Source organism: Oncorhynchus kisutch, linkage group LG24 (genome assembly GCF_002021735.2).
Source record: "Oncorhynchus kisutch isolate 150728-3 linkage group LG24, Okis_V2, whole genome shotgun sequence".
In the NCBI taxonomy this organism is placed as follows: Eukaryota; Metazoa; Chordata; class Actinopteri; order Salmoniformes; family Salmonidae; genus Oncorhynchus; species Oncorhynchus kisutch.
In genome coordinates this window covers 7,069,781-7,088,599 of record NC_034197.2, presented here as the reverse complement: position 1 = coordinate 7,088,599, position 18,819 = coordinate 7,069,781, and the positions used below count along the sequence as shown (strand labels likewise).

Here is an 18,819-nt window from a genome sequence, read left to right as displayed (position 1 = left end):
GAGTGTACCCTGTACGTTCATGTTTCCTACTATGTAAACCCAACTAATTGCCGTGTCTTGCCAGGGGTTTCCAGTCCACTAGTTACAACAGCCACAAAGTCAAATTTGGCTATATTTCATATAAACAAAATGTGCAAAAAACAATGGCCTAACATTTTTTTTGTCTAATCCCTGTTTACCAAACAAATGGGGCCGAATAAAAATGCACAAGGCCTAAATTCAGTTGACAATATCGTGCACTTGTCAAAAAGGGCCGCGCTATCCGGATTCATTGGGACGTCCAAACCTCCCATTGAGGTTGACGTTTAAAATGGTTAAGGTAAGGGTTAAGCCGTTAAGGTTAGAGTTTGATAAGGGTAAGGGTAGGGGTTTAGCATATGGACGTCCCAAGAATCTCAGATAGCACTAATCATGTCAAAAAGCACCTGTTGACTGCGGTAATGCCTGCAAATACCCCGGATTTTTTGAATGCGAAAGATAATTGATTGTGTCAGTAAAATATACACAATCATGCTGACCATTAATTGAATAATAAAAATGTAAAAACGAGCATTTTATTTAATTATTTTCAGAGCGCTATCTAGAGAGTGAAAGCGCCTGCGCCTCATAGGTAGACTGCTAGAGGATGCTGCCAGCTGTCGTGGCATAAATTCAACCCTCCGCCCCGCATGAGTTTCACCTCCAGCGTAGAGTGGACCTGCAAGCTGTTAATTGTAGCCTACCTGCTGCTCAAGAAAGATGAAAGCTTCACACAGTTTTCTTCACCTTCTTTGGCTATTTTTTTTTCAAATTTATGCGTCCAGTGATTTGCCCATATGCAAAGAGGTAAGGAGCATGGAATGATAAATTGCCTTTAAACATAATTGTGACTAATTGACTGTATTTTCACCCATATGGCTTAACAATTACATAAAGTGCACTCCATTCTGTCTTCATTCTTCACCTATTGCATTGCTTCACATAATTGTACATTTATTTTGTATAACTCGGATTTCAGATAACTTAACTAAACTGTAACGTTTCTATTAACTAGCTGGGAATTTCTACAGAATAATTGCAAACATTTTCCTGTAGTTTTCAATGCCGTTTAAAAAAAATACATGATCCATCCTTTTATGGTCCATTATGAAAAGCATATTGACTGATCAGTTGGAGCAGAACTCATTCATATTGACATACACGTTGTCTGATGTAGCTTACGTCTCAGTTAGTAACCTCTGAATTTGACCTCCATAAATGCACTACACTGTAAACAACGAGCCATCATAAGTGAAGATGATCTAGATACCTGATCGTATTTGAAGAAGTACCCTTCACACAATTAGTAGGAATATTTTATGAGTAATAGACGTTTGCTATTGTAGGCTTTATGGAAATATGATGCAAAAAGCAATGAGTTATCAGAACCATACAATTCAAAACAGTCACACATGGCTGAATGGCCAGTTATAGGACAGAATAAATGCAAAGCTGTTGGTATGTCTGTTAGAATTCTGATGGAATATTATGGTATTTCAAGATAGTGGGGGTCAGGTGTTTTTTTAAAACTGTTTTATCACACTTTTCAGCATGGGGGGTGGTGGGAGAAGGAGTCTTGGTGGTAAGAGGTGCTGAACTGTACCCCTAGACCTAATCAACAGCCCAACTGTTCTCTATTTATTTTATTTTAAGCGCTGAGGTCAAATGTAATCATTTTAAAACTCTGTTGAACCATCATCAACCCCATACACACATTCACTCTGAGGTAGCCTATACAGAAATGAACCGTAAAAACAATAGATGCCTAATTTTCTACTTTCCTAAAGAGTTTGTCAATGTCATGTTAACGGAATTCAGTACTGCAGAGCTCCTGTACTCAACAGACAGACTGCAGGCCGGATCTGGACCAAGAACGGGGTCAATACGGACCATGGGTCCCAAATAAAAAAGACAAAACATTTTCAAATAAAAACATTTATTCGTCATACACACGTATTTAGCAGATGTTATTGCGGGTGTAGGGAAATGTTTGTTTTGGGGGGCAAACTCAGTCGGGCTTCCACCCCAGTATCATATGAACACACATAAGACATGGCAAAATGTGTAGAATTGTAGGAAATTAGCATTAAAACTACAAAATGTTATCACGCTGATGAATGACAATATCCATTCAGACCGTTCTTTTCCACCTAGGAAATCTGTGAGACCGGACTGTCTCAAATAGTACTTGAGTACCCCTGCTGTAGAGGCTTCTGCTAGCAGCATTTCTCTTATGGACATGTGTTACACTGGTATGGCGTCAGTTAGTTTGGTGTTGCTTACATAGCCTTTATTAGATGCCTGTGTGTGTGCAACAGTTTTCTGCCTTAAGCAAGTCCTTAGTTCTCCAGTTAACAACTCTCCTGGCTGTAGTCTACTTTCTCTTCTTACTATTTGCATAACTACTGTGGTGTTTGATAATGCCTAGGCATTTCTTGTATCAATAGCGTTGTTGCTGGGGTGTGAATGGAGAGCTGATATGCACCATGCTTGCTGGTATTGGAAGTTGTCACCATATATATGACCCAATTCCTTGTTTGGGTTAACAAGGTTACATAAAGACTTCATAACACATTCTTAAGTCATACGTAACACATTCATAAGCTGTACACATTTCATAAATGCTTAGCAAAATCAGCTGGAGCAAAAACAGTTTATAGTAGAACTAACATCCCCAAGTGACTTGGCAACATGATTAGGCCCATGTAAGGACAATGTGTTCCAGGAAACCTACAGCCACCTTTACCTCAAGGTGAGAGAGCTTAGAGGCAGATTAAGTTGAAGGGACACCATGGCTGACTGATTCATCAGAATGATTTGTTTTCTGACAGAACCTGTGTGTGTGTGCCTGTGAGACCATGAGGAGACAGGGTCACAATGTCCCGTTGCCACGGTTTACTCATGTTTTTATGAACAAGGAGTATTAGATTCGAGCCAGGCAGAGCACATCTTCAATTCATGAATTTTCATTTTATCCATCAACGGTTCACTTTCACTCCCTCTCCCACTCTCTCTCTCCTCTCTCTGTCTCTCTGTCTCTCTCTCTTCTTCTACCTCTCTGTCTCCCCCCCCCTCTCTCCCTCTTCTCCTCCCACTCACTCCCCTTATCTCTAAAACAAAAGCTAATGTAGCTGCACTAATAAAAAACAGAAGTGTGTTAGAGGGAACATTTGTCTGCTGGTTGTTAACTATTAATCCTACATGGTCCAGAGTGGGGGTTAGGTTTCCTCTGCAAAGTGGTCTTGTTCTACAGTGCAATACTATTGAACAGAGTCCTATGGGCCCTGGTTAAAAGTAGTGCACTAGGTTGGGAATAGGGTATCATTTGAGACGTAGCCCAGTAATTCTTGACATATGTGGCCCAATGGCCTATTTAGATGCCTTGACTTTCACCCCTGTACTAGCCTTGCTTGTCAGGACTCACGCCACTCCACAGTGGCTATGAGAAGAGCATGAGTGCCAGTCCATTTCTGCTGTCTTTCCAACCCCTTATGGAATTATCATGTCAGTGAGTGACAAGGAGTTGGAATGATAGTACAAACATACTCTATCTGGGACCAGGCTAGGAAGAGACAGTACTCTTCTGTATATTCTCAGTATGCATTTTATAATCTGCTTACTGACTCACTGCTTACATCTTCTAAGTAAAGAGTACTCCTACAATGACGTTATGATGGGAGGGCTACACCTATAGCAACCTTTGTCGAAGGAAGACTTAACGTTTACTGTTTCTTGTTGGCACTCTATCACACCTATAGCAAAGCCACTTGAAACAAACAAGACATCTTATGTTGCCTGTCCTCTGTCTGTAGTTGTAATGACTCGCTAAGAGATGATTGCGATGAGTTGTTGACAGAAGGGTTGGCCTGGTCTGTAGCTTTTCCATCTTTTTCCTTGGCTACTAAATAAGTCAATAACCCCAAGGTGAGGGAGATTAAGACAACAGGTGAGGCAGCAGCCTCTTGACTGCGCAAATATTGATCCGATCCTTCTATTTGGAAAGGGGGTTGGTCTAGTTTAGAGGGAAATTCGTGCTGAAGGTAATGCATTATGTTGAGAAATCATGTGTATTGGCCAGTTATAACATTTTTAAGTCAGTTAAATCAGTCAAAATGTATTATTTCACAAATTTTAGACTCTCTGAGCATGATTACAATGGTAAAATGGTCCATCAAAATGAATGTGAGTTTATTTAGGAGTTGACTTGAATATACTCTGAATGGATATCTGTGAATTAGGTCATAACCTGTGTGATGTCATGTTCCAAAAAGTCCCAATACACTGATCTCAAACTAGTACACTCCACCTACTTTTCAAAAACTAGTGTCACCATTAGAGGACTACCTTGTGAGCATTTCATCCATTGTTCAGGTTCTATACACAAAGTATATATAAATACCTGAGAAGTGTGAGTCTGGGTGTGTTTTTTCTTGCAGTCCGACTACCACTTTGAGTACACAGACTGCGATGTGCTGGGGTCTCGATGGAGGGTGGCGGTGCCCAACAAACCAGACACGTGCACAGGCCTCCCTGACCCTGTCAAGGGCACACAGTGTAGTGAGTACCCTACCTACCTACCTACCTACCTACCTACCTACCTACCTACATACCTACCTACCCTACCCACCCTACCCACCCTACCTACCCTACCCACCCACCTACCTACCCTACCCCACCCTACCCTACCCTACCCTACCCACCCTACCTTGCTCTACTTTCATACCATGTACTAACTATACTATATAACACCCATCCCTCGATCCAATATCACAGTCATAAGTATACCCTTATTACAACTCTCTACATGCAGTACACAGTTTCAAGGTAAGTCTCAGTCTTTCTCTTGATACTTCACCTTCTCCCTCACCTCCTTTTCAAAACGTCGGAGTTAAGTGAGGAGACCATTGGAGGACGTCTTCTCCTCAGAACCTATGACGTTTTGAAGAGGCGGGGAGAGAGGATGTGAGGAGCAAAGAAAGGACTATTGAGATGCACCCACAGTGTCTTCCTGGCCTGCACTAGTCTCACCCCCCCCCCCCCCCCCCAGCGTTCTCCTGCAGCGAGGGGGAGTTCCTGGACATGAGAAGCCAGGAGTGTCAGAAGTGTTCTGGTGGGACCTACTCTCTGGGGACGGGCGTGGCCTTCGATGAGTGGGACAGCATGCCGGCTGGCTTCATCTCACACGGGATGAACATGAACATAGCTGACATCTACACCAACTGCTCAAAGTCAGTATCTCTCTCTGTCTTGCTTACAGCGGGTGTGGCAAGAGAGTAGTAACTCTTCATCTCAAGCTTCGGTTATTTGATGGCCATTTACATCAGCCTGGTCCCAGATCTGTACAGCCAATTCCTGTTGGCAAGACAGTACAAACCGATCTGGGACCAGGCTACCTTTCTACACAGCCGCATACTGTTTAGTGCATTGGAAGCCACCCTTATACTTGGTTCCTATTTATCTCAACCTTTAGAGCTACTGTCTATTTCTAACAGTATTTGTCTCTTTTGTCTTCCGCTATAGCTCGACCTGGATACCGAAAGGCGACTACATTGCCTCGAACATAGATGAGTGCACCTCTACCTTGTCCTACGCGGTGAGCCTGAAGAAAGCAGGCACTGTGTCCTTTGAGTACTTCTACCCAGACAACACCATCTTCTTTGAATTCTACGTGAGTGTTGCATGTTCTATGTTTTAAGTGTTCTATGTGAGTGTTCCATGATGATACTCTTCATTCATTCCAATGGACAGGGCTATAATGAACTCAACTGTGTGTGTCAGGCAGCAATGTTATATTGATCTCCTCGCACTGTCTTGTCCTCCGTCCAGGTTCAGAATGACCAGTGCGAGTCCACAGACTCTGAGGGTCGCTGGATGAGGACCTCAGAGAAAGACTGGACTCCCCACAATGTGAGACTTACTAATATAGCCCCCACATGTCCATACACTGAGCATGGTGGGGTGGGTGACCCTAATCTCAGAACCTTAAACCAAATCTTATCTGCGTGAGCTATGCTAATGTCTATTAACATATTAAGGGGGTTTATGTATGACCCCGACGGTTTCTCTCACTCTCTGTCTCTGTCCAGTTGAAGCTGAATCGAGGCAACAACGTGCTCTACTGGAGGACCACGTCTTTTGCACTGGTGGGCAGTGCTGTCAAACCTGTGCTGCTTCGCAACATTGCTATCTCAGGTACTATACAGCAGTCATCAATGTCATCATTTTTTATCCTGAATTGTTTTCAGATTCCCCTCCCTTGTTTATTTAGGCTTGATTATGATACCCCGGCAGGAATATTTGAATGATTAGTCAAAACATTTGAGCAATTTGTATACCCAACACCTAGCAAACTCGTCAAGAGATTAGGATCTCTTGGTGTAACGGTTTGACAGTCGCTGAACCGAGGTTTACGTCCCGGTTGGGGCCACCCCTCAAAAGTGCTGCAATGTGAAAAACTGTAAAGCTAAGATGCACACCTCTTCTTACTCTCGTTTCTGTTAATCATTACTGATTGGTAATCGTCCTTCTCCTCCAGGGGTTGCCTATACGTCAGAGTGTTTCCATTGTAAACCTGGGACCTACAGCGCCAAGCCAGGCTCTGCTCATTGTACCCCCTGCCCTGCTGACTCCTACTCCAACAAGGGAGCCACGGTGTGCCAGCAGTGTGAAGTAGACAAATATGCAGGTATGTTTGCATTCTAGCACCAACTACGGTACCAGTCCAAAAGTTTAGACACACCTACTCATTTTTTACTATTTTCTACATTGTAGAATAATAGTGAAGACAAAAACTATGAAATAACACATATTGAATCATGTAGTAACCAAAAACGTGTTAAACAAATTAAATATATTTTATATTTGAGATTCTTCAAATAGCCACCCTTTCCCTTGATGACAGCTTTGCACACTCTTGGCATTCTCTCAACCAGCTTCATGAGGAATGTTTTTCCAACAGTCTTGAAGGAGTTCCCACATATTCTGAGCACTTGTTGGCTGCTTTTCCTTCACTCTGCGGTCCAACTCATCCCAAAACATCTCAATGAGGTCGGGTGATTGTGGAGACCAGGTCATCTGATGCAGCACTCCCTCACTCTCCTTGGTCAAATAGCCATTGCACAGCCTGGAGGAGGGTTTGGGGTCATTGTCCTGTTGAAAAACAAATGATAGTCCCACTAAGTGCAAAACAGATGAGATGAAGTATCGCTGCAGAATGCTGTGGTAGCCATGCTGTTTAAGTGTGCCTTGAATTCTAAATAAATCACTGACAGTGTCACCAGCAAAGCACGCCCACACTATCACACCTCTTCCTCCATGCTTCACGGTGGGAACCACACATGCAGAGAATAACCCTTCACCTACTCTGCGTCTCACATAGACACGGCGTACTCTGCGTCTCACATAGACACGGCGGTTGGAACCAAAAATCTCAAATTTGGACTCAAAGGACGGATGTCCACCGGTCTAATGTCCATTGCTCGTGTTTCTTGACCCAATCAAGTCTCTTCTTCTTATTGGTGTCCTTTAGTAGTGGTTTCTTTTCAGCAATTCGACCATGAAGGCCAGCTTGTCTCGCAGTCTCTTCTGAACAGTTGATGTTGAAATGTGTCTGTTACTTGAACTCTGTGAAGCATTTATTTGGGCTGCAATCTAAGGCTGGTAACCAATGAACTTATCCTCTTGGTCTTGCTTTCCTGTGTCGGTCCTCATGAGAGCCAGTTTCATCATAGAACTTTATGGTTTTTGCGACTGCACTTCAGGATTGATTGACCTTCATGTCTTAAAGTAATGATGGACTGTCATTTCTCTTTGCTTATTTGAGCTGTTATTGACATAATATGAATTCGTTTTTCCCCAAAATAATCTTCTTTATACCAACCCTACCTTGTCACAACACAACTGATTTGTCTCAAACACATTTTTTTAAATAAAGAAAAACCCTGGAATGAATAGGTGTGTACAAACCTTGACTGGTACTACATACAGTTGAAGTGGGAAGTTTACATACACCTTAGCCAAATACATTTATACACAGTTTTTCACAATTCCTGACATTTAATCATAGTAAAAATTCCCTGTCTTAGGTCAGTTTGGATCCCCAATTTATTTTAAGAATGTGAAATGTCAGAATAAAAGTTGAGAGAATGATTTATTTCAGCTTTTATTTATTTCATCACATTCCCAGTGGGTCAGAAGTTTACATACACTCAATTAGTCTTTGGTAGCATTGCCTTTAAATTGTTTAACTTGTTTAACTGCCGTTTCGGGCAGCCTTCCACAAGCTTCCCACTATAAGTTGGGTAAATTTTGGCCCATTCCTCCTGACAGAGCTGGTGTAACTGAGTCAGGTTTGTATGCCTCCTTGCTCGCACATGCTTTTTCAGTTCTGCCCACAAATGTTCTATAGGATTGAGGTCAGGGCTTTGTGATGGCCACTCCAATACCTTGACTTTGTTGTCCTTAAGCCATTTTGCCACAACTTTGGAAGTGTGCTTGGGGTCATTGTCCATTTGGAAGATCCATTTGCGACCCACTTCTTGACTGATGTCTTGATATGTTGCTTCAATATATCCACATCATTTTCCTACCTCATGATGCCATCTATTTTGTGAAGTGCACCAGTCCCTCCTGCAGCAAAGCACCCCCACAACATGATGCTGCCACCGCCGTGCTTCACGGTTGAGATGGTGTTCTTCGGCTTGCAGGCCTCCCCCTTTTTCCTCCAAACATAACGATGGTCATTATGGCCAAACAAGTTCTATTTTTGTTTTATTAGACCAGAAGACATTTCTCCAAAAAGTACGATCTTTGTCCCCATGTGCAGTTGCAAACCGTAGTCTGGCTTTTTTATGGCGGTTTTGGAGCTGTGGCATCTTCCTTGCTGAGTGGCCTTTCAGGTTTTGTCAATATAGGACTCATTTTACTTTATTTTACTGATATAGATATTTTTGTATCTGTTTCCTCCAGCATCATCACAAGGTCCTTTGCTGTTCTGGGATTGATTTGCACTTTTCGCACCAAAGTACGTTTATCTCTAGGAGACAGAACGCGTCTCCTTCCTGAGCGGTGTGACGGCTGCGTGGTCCCATGGTGTTTATACTTGCGTACTATTGTTTGTACAGATGAACGTGGTACCTTCAGGTGTTTGGAAATTGCTCCCAAGGATGAACTAGACTTGTGGAGGTCTACAATTATTTTTCTGAAGTCTTTTCTTTTGATTTTCCCATGATGTCAAGCAAAGAGGCACTGAGTTTGAAGGTAGGCCTTGAAATACATCCAAAGGTACACCTCCAATGGACTCAAATGATGTCAATTAGCCTATCAGAAGCTTCTAAAGCCATGACCTCATTTTCTGGAATTTTCCAACTTTGTGTATGTAAACTTCTGACTTACTGGCATTGTGATACAGTGAATTATAAGTGAAATAATGTCTGTCTGTAAACAATTGTTGGAAAAATGACTTGTGTCATGCACAAAGTAGATGTCCTAACCGACTTTCCAAAACTATAGTTTGTTAACAAGAAATTTGTGGAGTGGTTGAAAAATTATTTTAATGACTCCAACCTAAGTGTAAGTAAACTAGATATTTCTCCCTGTTACAACCGCTTGAATAATGGATTGCTCATTTGCAAGTCACCACACACATTTGTAATTTATGCAAATATACTGTATATGCTCTTGGTTCATTTAAATGCACAGGCTGTGTGGTTGGTTGACTTAGTCTAAGTGTGTATGGTATCTCTGGATCTTAATGGTGGTTGTGTTTTTCTCCTGCCTCCTGGCGGTTTTCCCCTGGGTCGTGTTCAGTAAGGTACACCGTAACAAAATGTTTAGCAACAGAACACAAAAATCTGTTTTGTTATTGGACAAGTTCATGCACTACCACTCTGTTTCGAAATGTGACTGAACACAACCTACTGAACACAACCTTTGTTTCCTTGTTCAAACTCTTCTTCCAGAGGCCGGATCAGGGAGCTGCAAGCGGAGGCCTGCATGTACCACCAGTGACTACTTCTACACACACACCCCATGTGACTCCAAAGGACAGGTAATACTATGGGAAAAGTAAATGAGAAAGTAAATGAAGCTGACTGACAATGCTGTTCTTATGTGAGCAGTCAGTTGGTTTTTCATGGCTCAGGTCACTGCAGTGACCACCAGCTGGAGTTGGTATCAGCTTTCCTTACATATTAATTTCCTGTTTAGCCCTGACAGGTTCTATTCAACCAGTATGTGCTCAGTCATGATGATTATCCAAAATGTAGCATATATACAGTACCAGTCAAAAGTTTGGACACACCTTCTCATTCCAGGGTTTTTCATTATTTGTAAAATGTTCTAAATTGTAGAATAAGAGTGAAAACATCAAAACTATGAAATAACACATATGGAATCATGTAGTAACCAAAAAAGTGTTCAAAAAAATCAAAAGATATTTTATATTTGAGATTCTTCAAAGTAGCCACCCTTTGCCTTGATGACAGCTTTGCACAGTCTTGGCATTCTCTCAACCAGTTTCATGAGGTAGTCACCTGGATTGCATTTCAATTAACAGGTGTTCCTTGTTAAAAGTGAATTTGTGGAATGTCTTTCCTTAATGCTTTTCAGCCAATCAGTTGTGTTGTGACAGGGTAGGGGTGGTATACAGAAGATAGCGCTATTTGGTAAAAGACCAAGTCCATATTATGGCAAGAACAGCTCAAATAAGCAAAGAGAAATGACAGTCCATCTTTACTTTAAGACATGGTCAGTCAATCCTGAAAATGTCAAGAACTTTGAACGTTTCTTCAATTGCAGTCACAAAAACTGTCAAACGCTATGATGAAACTGCCTCTCATGAGGACCGCCACAGGAATGGAAGACACAGAGTTACCTCTGCTGCAGAGGATAAGTTCATTAGAGTTACCAGCCTCAGAAATCGGCAATTAACTGCACCTCAGATTGCAGCCCAAATAAATGCTTCACGCAGTTCAAGTAACAGACACATCTCAACATCAACTGTTCGGAGGAGACTGCGTGAATCAGGCCTTCAAGGTCGATTTGTTGCAAAGAAACCACGACTAAAGGACACCAATAAGAAGGAGAGACTTGCTTGGTCCAAGGAACATGAGCAATGGACATTAGACCAGTGGAAAGCTGTCCTTTGGTCTTATGAGTCCCAATTTGAGATTTTTGGTTCCAACCGCTGCCTTTGTGAGACGCAGAGTAGGTGAACGGATGATTTCTGCATGCGTGTTTCCCACTGTGAAGCATGGAGGAGGAGGAGGTGTGATGCTGTGGGAGTGCTTTGCTGGTGACAAGGGCAGTGATTTATTTCGAATTCAAGGCACACTTAATGGCTACCACAGCACTCTGCAGCGGTACGCCATCCCATTTATTTTTCAATAGGACTATGACTCAAAACACATCTCAAGGCTGTGTAAGGGCTATTTGACCAAGAAGGAGAGTGATGGAGTGCTGCATCAGATGATCTGACCTCCACAATCACCCGACCTCAACCCAATTAAGATGGTTTGGGACGAGTTGGACCGCAGAGTGAAGGAAAAGCAGCTAACAAGTGCTCAGCATATGTGGGAACTCCTTCAAGACTCTTGTAAAATAATTCCAGGTGACTACCTCATGAAGCTGGTTGAGAGAATGCCAAGAGTGTGCAAAGCTGTTATCAAGGTAAAGGGTGGCTACTTTGAAGATTCTTAAATATAAAATACATTTTGATTTGTTCACCACCTTTTTGGTTACTACATGATTCCATATGTGTTATTTCATCGTTTTTATGTCTTCACTATTATTTTTCAATGTAGAAAATAGTAAAAATAAAGAAAAACCCTTGAATGAGTAGGTGTGTTCAAACTTTTGACTGGTACTGTACATTGATGTGATATGTGGTTATTTTACCTCACTTAGTTGATTACACCTATTATACATGAATAAGAGTGTCTGCTAAATGACTAAAATCTAAATGTAATTCATAACTCTTGCTGTGTTTCTTAGACCCAGCTGATGTACAAGTGGATCGAGCCAAAGATCTGTAGTGAGATTGTTGAAGGGACCGTGCATAACAGTACTGGAGGAGCGGTGAAGCTACCAGCCTCTGGACAGATGGAGACCTGCCCTCCCTGTAACCCTGGCTTCTCTGTCACCAACACCTCAGGCTGCGAACCCTGTCCTCACGGATCCTACTCTAATGGAACAGGTGGGAAAACCCCTCCTCAACAATTGATGAAATGTATTAACGGAAATAGACATTATTGTGCTATGTTTTGTGCTAGGTGCTAACTTACGCCAATGTTTTTATGCGGTCTGATCTTTTGTCACATTAATTATTTACTTAATCCTCTATGTCCCCTTTGGGACATAAGACCACTTTGGCACAAATGTAAACCCATTTTAACTGTAGCTCTCAATCCCTCATGTCCATATCCAGCCTGTGCTGATTGCTTGAGGGCCGCTGGTGGGCAACAAACCCTCTACTGTCTCTTTATCCAAAACTCTCTATCCATACTCTATGTGCAGCCTGTGCAGAGTGTCCTGTCGGAACAGAGCCGGTGGTGGGGTTTGAGTACAAGTGGTGGAACAAGATGCCCGACAACATGAGGAGCTCTGTCTACAGCCGGGAGTACAGCGACTCAGCCAGGAGCACAGGCAAGGGACTCAAATACCTTTTTCGCTCTACTGAGGCAAACCAAGCCAAGTTGTAATGGGCTGGCATAGTTATGAATAGGCAATAGTTACAGTGGACTCAGGAGCACTGGTACATATGTAAAGGTTTCAAATACCCTTTTTACACTGTCACGCTGACCCGAACCGCACTGTGGTGATTTTGTTGTGTAACCAGGACAGATGGTACAGCTCTGCTTGGCTCGGTTTGGCTAAATTCAGCAGTGTGAAAAAGGCCTACTTTTGAATGAGCAGTCATACAGTAATTTACTTGATCCTGAGAGTGTTGCATTGGACGTGATGTGCGCTCTCTGTTGGTGGTCTGTGAAGTTATTGATTGTTGATCTGTTGTTGTGACTGACAGGATGGGAGGTGGCAGGAGAGTACATCTACACCACCCAAGGGGATCTGGACTCTGACTACATGATGCTCTCACTCACTGTCCCTGGATACAGGTAGGGCTCACAGCGTCAATCTGTGGAAGTTACAACAAAACACCCGAATGAAACTGCTTATGAATGGGTTATGTATGGGTTATGTATGAGTTATGAATGTGAGTTATGAATGTGTTATAGAGTCCTTTTATATAGGTACCCTTCTAAAAAAAAGGGTTACCCTTGAATTGAACATATTTGCATAATTACTGTATGTGTAATGTTACAGTATATGTGTTGTACAGTAGGTGTCATTGATGTGGCTGTAGTAAAAATAAAAAATAAATAAAATAGAAGTTACCTTAAGTATTTTCTGTCTCCCTAGGTTGCCTCACTCGGTGGCTAAAGATGATGAGAGGAGTGAACTGTCGCGGATCTCCTTTGTCTTTGAGACCCAGTGCACCGCTGATTGTACCCTCTACTTTATGGCGGTGGGAGAGAATATCTAATGCCACACTTCATGCAACAATTTAAAGTATTTGTAGTCACATAGTGCATTTTGGTTCATCCGTATTCAAGACCTACAGAGTTGTAACATTGATGTAAACAAAAATACATATTCTGTGGCCCGTATGGAAAATGGATGAAATATAAGGGTTCTTCTTGTTCTTTTCCCAGGGTTACAGTGAGAGGACCAATGACATGGTGGAGCACTGGAGTGGCTCGACCAGGAAACAGTCCTACTCCTACCTAGTGAAGAGCAACAGCACCGTAAGCTTTACCTGGGGCTTCCAACGCACCCAAGCCTACAGTGAGGTGAGATAGATGGACACAAACACACTCACACTCAACACACTTAGATCCATGGGAATTTCAGCCGTTTCATTGCCGAGCTTTCCATCACAGAAAGTGGACCTTTACCTGAGGGTCAACACGCCCCATTGTCTTCCGAAACACTAACACATCTCTGTCGACAATGCATCTCTGCATGACTCAACTCCACAATAACATTTCAGCCACTTATGAAGGAGTGATGTGTGTTTGACTAGTGTGGCATAGCCTTCCATACTCTGTGAGTACTGTCCCTAACTTCTCCTCAGGTGAGACAGTACAGCAGTGACTTTGCCAAGATGTACACGGTCCAAATCACCAACGTGGTGGGTGGTGTGGCCTCTCAGTGTCGCCACTGTGCCTTGGGCTCCGGGTCAGCCTCAGAATGCGTCCCCTGCCCTCCAGCCCACTACATGGTCAATGGGACAGGCGTGTGTAAGAGCTGCCCTCCCAACACCTTCATCAGGGCTGATCAGACTGTAGGGGAGGCAGCCTGTATCCACTGTGGACCCAATACGCACAGCAACAAGGTGAGGAAAGGGATCGACGACGAACTGAAGAACTGTTGTATTCGTGCATTGATCAGATAACGTAGGCCTGCGCGTAAAGGTTTATAGCTGGGAACGGAACACAAATCAAAGTACTAATAAAGATCAATGCATCATTGTTGCATTTTTAAAGCCTGTGTTACACAATACTTATTTATTGTGATTTGAAGGTGTGCCCATGATAATGCATTTCATTGTTTCCCCGATAATGGTAATACATTTGTGTCCATGATAATGTATGGTAATAATGCTTCTCCCCCCATCCCCTCACAGGCCCACTCAGCCTGTGTTAGCGACTGTAGACTGGACCTGCAGTCCACCGGCGGAGGAGAGGTCCTCCAATATGACTTCACGCCCCTGGCTAACATCACCAGCTTCCAGAGCAGCCCACGCTTCACCAGTAAAGGCCTCCGATACTTCCACCAGTTCAGGGTCGGCCTCTGTGGAGAAGAGGTACGGGCTGATGGATGCATATTATATTTAGAATACACCTTTGGTCAATCTCAAAATGATTTTCCTCGCTTCCTTGCATCCTCTCTTCATACCTGATCAAAATGTCAGAGGAGAGCTTTGGAGAAGATCTCATCTTTCTATCTCCTCGAATGCTCTTCTCGCTTCCCTCTGACTCAAGGAAATAGGACGCAAGGAATGAAGAAAAATACCTTTGAGATTTACCCCTTGAAAACAGTAACGATGGTTACACAGAAACTCACATTTATGGTGATTCTCTATTGTGACCCATGTAGGGCAGAGAGGTGGCGGTGTGCGTGGACAATGTGACAGAGAGCAGGAAGGAGGTCAGAGGTTATGCCTGCCAGTCCACTGTGGTGCCCTCTGAGGTCAGAGGTCAGAGTGTGGTGTCATCACAACCCTTCACTATCGGTGACACACTCATTGGTAAGAGATCAAGCTTTACTCCATGGTGCATCCCTCTCAAATAGCAATGGATACACACCAAAAATCACCTAGCTGGTAAAGGGGCTTGGGGACAGCTTTGCATGAAGCCAAGCATGCACATTAAATGACTATTGTCCATTTTCTTTGTTGGGTAACTTTACCAACTGATCATGATCAACAGGGTGGTGTACAGAAAACGCTGTCACCATTGCTGTGTCGATGTTTCTCCTCTCTTTCTTTAACATGTTCTGTTTCTGTCTGAAGGGGTTACCTCTGACACATCTCTGGATAGCATTGCCTCCCTTGAGAGCTCTTTCATTACCAAGTCCAACCTGCCTGATGTCATTTTCTACTACAGGTATCATCATCAATCTGGGTTTTCAAATAAAACTAATCTGTTAGTGTTCCAGAGGTGTTGTATACTTTCAAGCCAGTACTTTTGAAATGTTAATGCAGAGACATTCTAGGTGTTCTAGTGGTGGCTATTTTGCTGTTCTACAATAGAGTACTATCCCAACTCAGTACTATATAACCTCTCTTTATCTGCCACTGGACTCTGTATTTAGAAGTCATATTATGTCCACCACAGGTCCAGTGAAACAACACAGGCATGTAAAAAGGGAAGGACGACTACCATCAGACTGAGATGTGATCCTACAGTGGCAGGAAAGGACCAGATTACACTCCCAAGGTATGGACTACTGTACATGACGAACTGACTGAAGGACGCTATGGGGACTCTCAAAATGTGGCTGAACTGACAGATACGCTGATATTTGTACAGAGAGTGACTTCCTGTGGAATAATGGTGGAACTACAACTACTACACCACCTCAAATAAATACTTGCTATGTTACAGCTTAGCCTTGACCCCAGCTGTACTGTGTGATGTCTGGCAGACTACAGTGTGCTAAACTCTCCCAACCCCAAATAAGAGCAGAGCGCCAACAGTTGCTAGGCGAATTTTAACATTTGATTCGGTCTTTGTTCTCCTGTCCAGTAAATGTTCAGAGGGGACGTGTGACGGTTGCTCCTTCCATTTCCTATGGCGGTCTCTGTATGCCTGTCCACTCTGTACAGAGAGCCACTACAGAGAGATAGTCAGCGCCTGCATTCAAGGAATACAGGTAAGATTGTCAGAAAATAGGACTCTGTAATAATGTACTCTCTTCTTTTCTGGCTTTGGAGCATACGGCTACAAAAAGCTTCTACGTCATGCCAGACAGTCCTTTGCAGCTTTTTGATTCTTAACTAGGCATGTTGTCTAATGTAGACTTGCGATAACACTATCAAAACAGCCAAATTGTACCAATGTGTGTATGTGTTTGTGTGTCTCTCTCTCGCTCTCTCTTTCAGAGAACCACCTACGTGTGGCAGCAGCCCCTGCAGTGCACTGGTGGTGTGTCCCTTCCTGCCCAGACGGTCAGTGCCTGTGTGACCCTGGACTTCTGGCTGAAGGTCGGAGTGTCCACAGGGACGGTCGCTGCCATACTGCTCATCAGCATCAGCTGCTACTTCTGGAAGAGAACTCGCAAGTAAGATACAGTCTGTCTATGTGTGTGTGTGTGTGTTGTGTACACCTGTACATGCCTGTGAGGAGTGACAGGAGTCTATTTGTGTGTGTGTGTGTATTCCTGCACCAGTGACGGTGTGTGGTTTTTCTCGCCTCCACATGCAGGCTGGAATATAAGTACTCCAAGCTGATGATGACTGCTGGAGATAAGGAGTGTGAGCTGCCTGCTGCAGACAGCTGTGCCATCATGGAGGGGGAAGATGCAGAGGACGACCTGATCTACCTCACCAAGAAATCCTTCTTCACGAAGATCAAGTCCTTCTCCAGAGAGGTGAGGCCAAAAAGGTGGTGATGTGATGTTTTTTAAAATTTTTAAACAGGAGTCCTCCTTATACAGGGAACTGGACACAATATATATATCACTGTATGTGGTTTGTATACATATTTTGCATTGCAAAGATTTTTTTGTTATAAAATGCCTGACCTGTGTCTGTAATCCTGTAACTCAAAACTCCAAGAGACATTGAAATTGCAATGGAAAGTAGTATATAACTTAGTTACTATCTTATCCATGATTGTTTTGATCACTCTAAAATGAGAACACCTGTATTTGATGCGTTTCCACAGAGATCGTCAGATGGATTTGACTCTGTTCCCCTGAAGTCATCATCAGGTTTGGAGATGGAGATGAGCTAGAGCGAGGATTCCCAAATGTTTTTTTTTATGCCGCAGCGCGCCCTAAAAATGATAAGGCTCTGGTGGACCCCCCCAGTTTGGAAACCCCTGAGCTAGAAGAGTACCTGAAACGTCCTTCAACCTCTGGATGAAGGAACACATATGGGATGTAATAATTATTAATTGAGTTGAAATGTAAAGAGCGTTGCAGATAGAAATGTATTAAATAGAGCTGACAATTTCCTGGACCCCATTCTGTTCTACACAATTAGGGTTGCAAAATTCCCAGGTTTTCCAGAAATCCCAGGTGGAAGATTCCTGGAATCAAGAGGGAATAAGCAGGAAATCTGGGATTCCTACAACCAGGATTTCTGGAAAACTTGGGATTTCTGGAAAATATGGGGAAAGTTACCAGAATTCTGCAACCCTATACACAATACATTTCTATTGGAACGTTCTGCAATGTTGCACCATCCTGAACAGTATGAATGTTGCTCCCCTCACTGCATAGCACCAATGGACAAGAAGCATATATTCTAAACCAAACAGAAAGGAATGAATGGAACAGCCGGAACATGATGGAAGTCTTTATAAGTTCACAGAGAGATGAACAGAGCAAACCTTTTGTTCAGAAACACTCAATTTAAACCCTCAACATCCCTGGGATGTTGCAAGGACTAGATAATGAGAATGTTTTTCATCTGAAGTTATGTATTTGGTCATATCAAAACAAATGCTTGTTTCCAGGAGGAGAATGCATTTCTAATGAAATCGTGTTGGTGTTTTGGTGCTAATATGGACCGATTTGTTGCTCTGCTAATAGCAATACAGTTTGCAGCCATGTAGTGGGTACCTGATCTTTTATGGTGAGATTTATTTTCCACAATATTTTAGATATATTTCCACGAAACATGTGAACCTGTGCTTTTGTTGAATTAATTATGTCTTACAGTAACGTGTGCATTTTCATTATTAAAGGCCATTATGGGTCTTCCTTATGATAATACAACATCTTTAAAATATATATATATATTTAAAAATAAATCCAACTGTCTGTTGCCAAAATTATTTGGTGAAAAGCATTACTGTATTTTATTTCTACTCCACTACTGGGGTATAGTTTTATTTGATTTGGAAATAGAGCCATTTACTTAATGTTTGATACATGTTTCATTTATTGAATCTTGAAAGTAATTTTCATAGCATTAAATTCACTGTTTGTCTATGCTTTTAAATAAACTTATAAAAAAGGTTCTGTGAAAAAAAGACGTTTGTCCAAAGACATTACAGTATGACGATATGCAGA

The 18,819-nt window shown here is 42.6% G+C and overlaps 1 protein-coding gene across 1 annotated transcript; it reads left to right on the top strand.

Moving 5' to 3' along the window:
- Positions 1-643: 643 nt before the first annotated feature.
- elapor1 (endosome-lysosome associated apoptosis and autophagy regulator 1) lies at positions 644-18,765 on the top strand. Its single transcript, XM_020459933.2, has 22 exons — positions 644-825; positions 4,455-4,575; positions 5,066-5,246; positions 5,539-5,686; positions 5,845-5,925; positions 6,105-6,210; positions 6,554-6,703; positions 9,978-10,066; positions 12,010-12,211; positions 12,532-12,660; positions 13,040-13,130; positions 13,435-13,540; positions 13,728-13,865; positions 14,150-14,410; positions 14,702-14,881; positions 15,175-15,325; positions 15,590-15,683; positions 15,915-16,016; positions 16,326-16,452; positions 16,682-16,860; positions 17,004-17,169; positions 17,466-18,765. The coding sequence occupies exons 1-22, from the start codon at positions 739-741 to the stop codon at positions 17,532-17,534; spliced, it is 2,958 nt and encodes a 985-aa protein (XP_020315522.1). The 5' UTR covers positions 644-738; the 3' UTR covers positions 17,535-18,765.
- Positions 18,766-18,819: the final 54 nt, after the last annotated feature.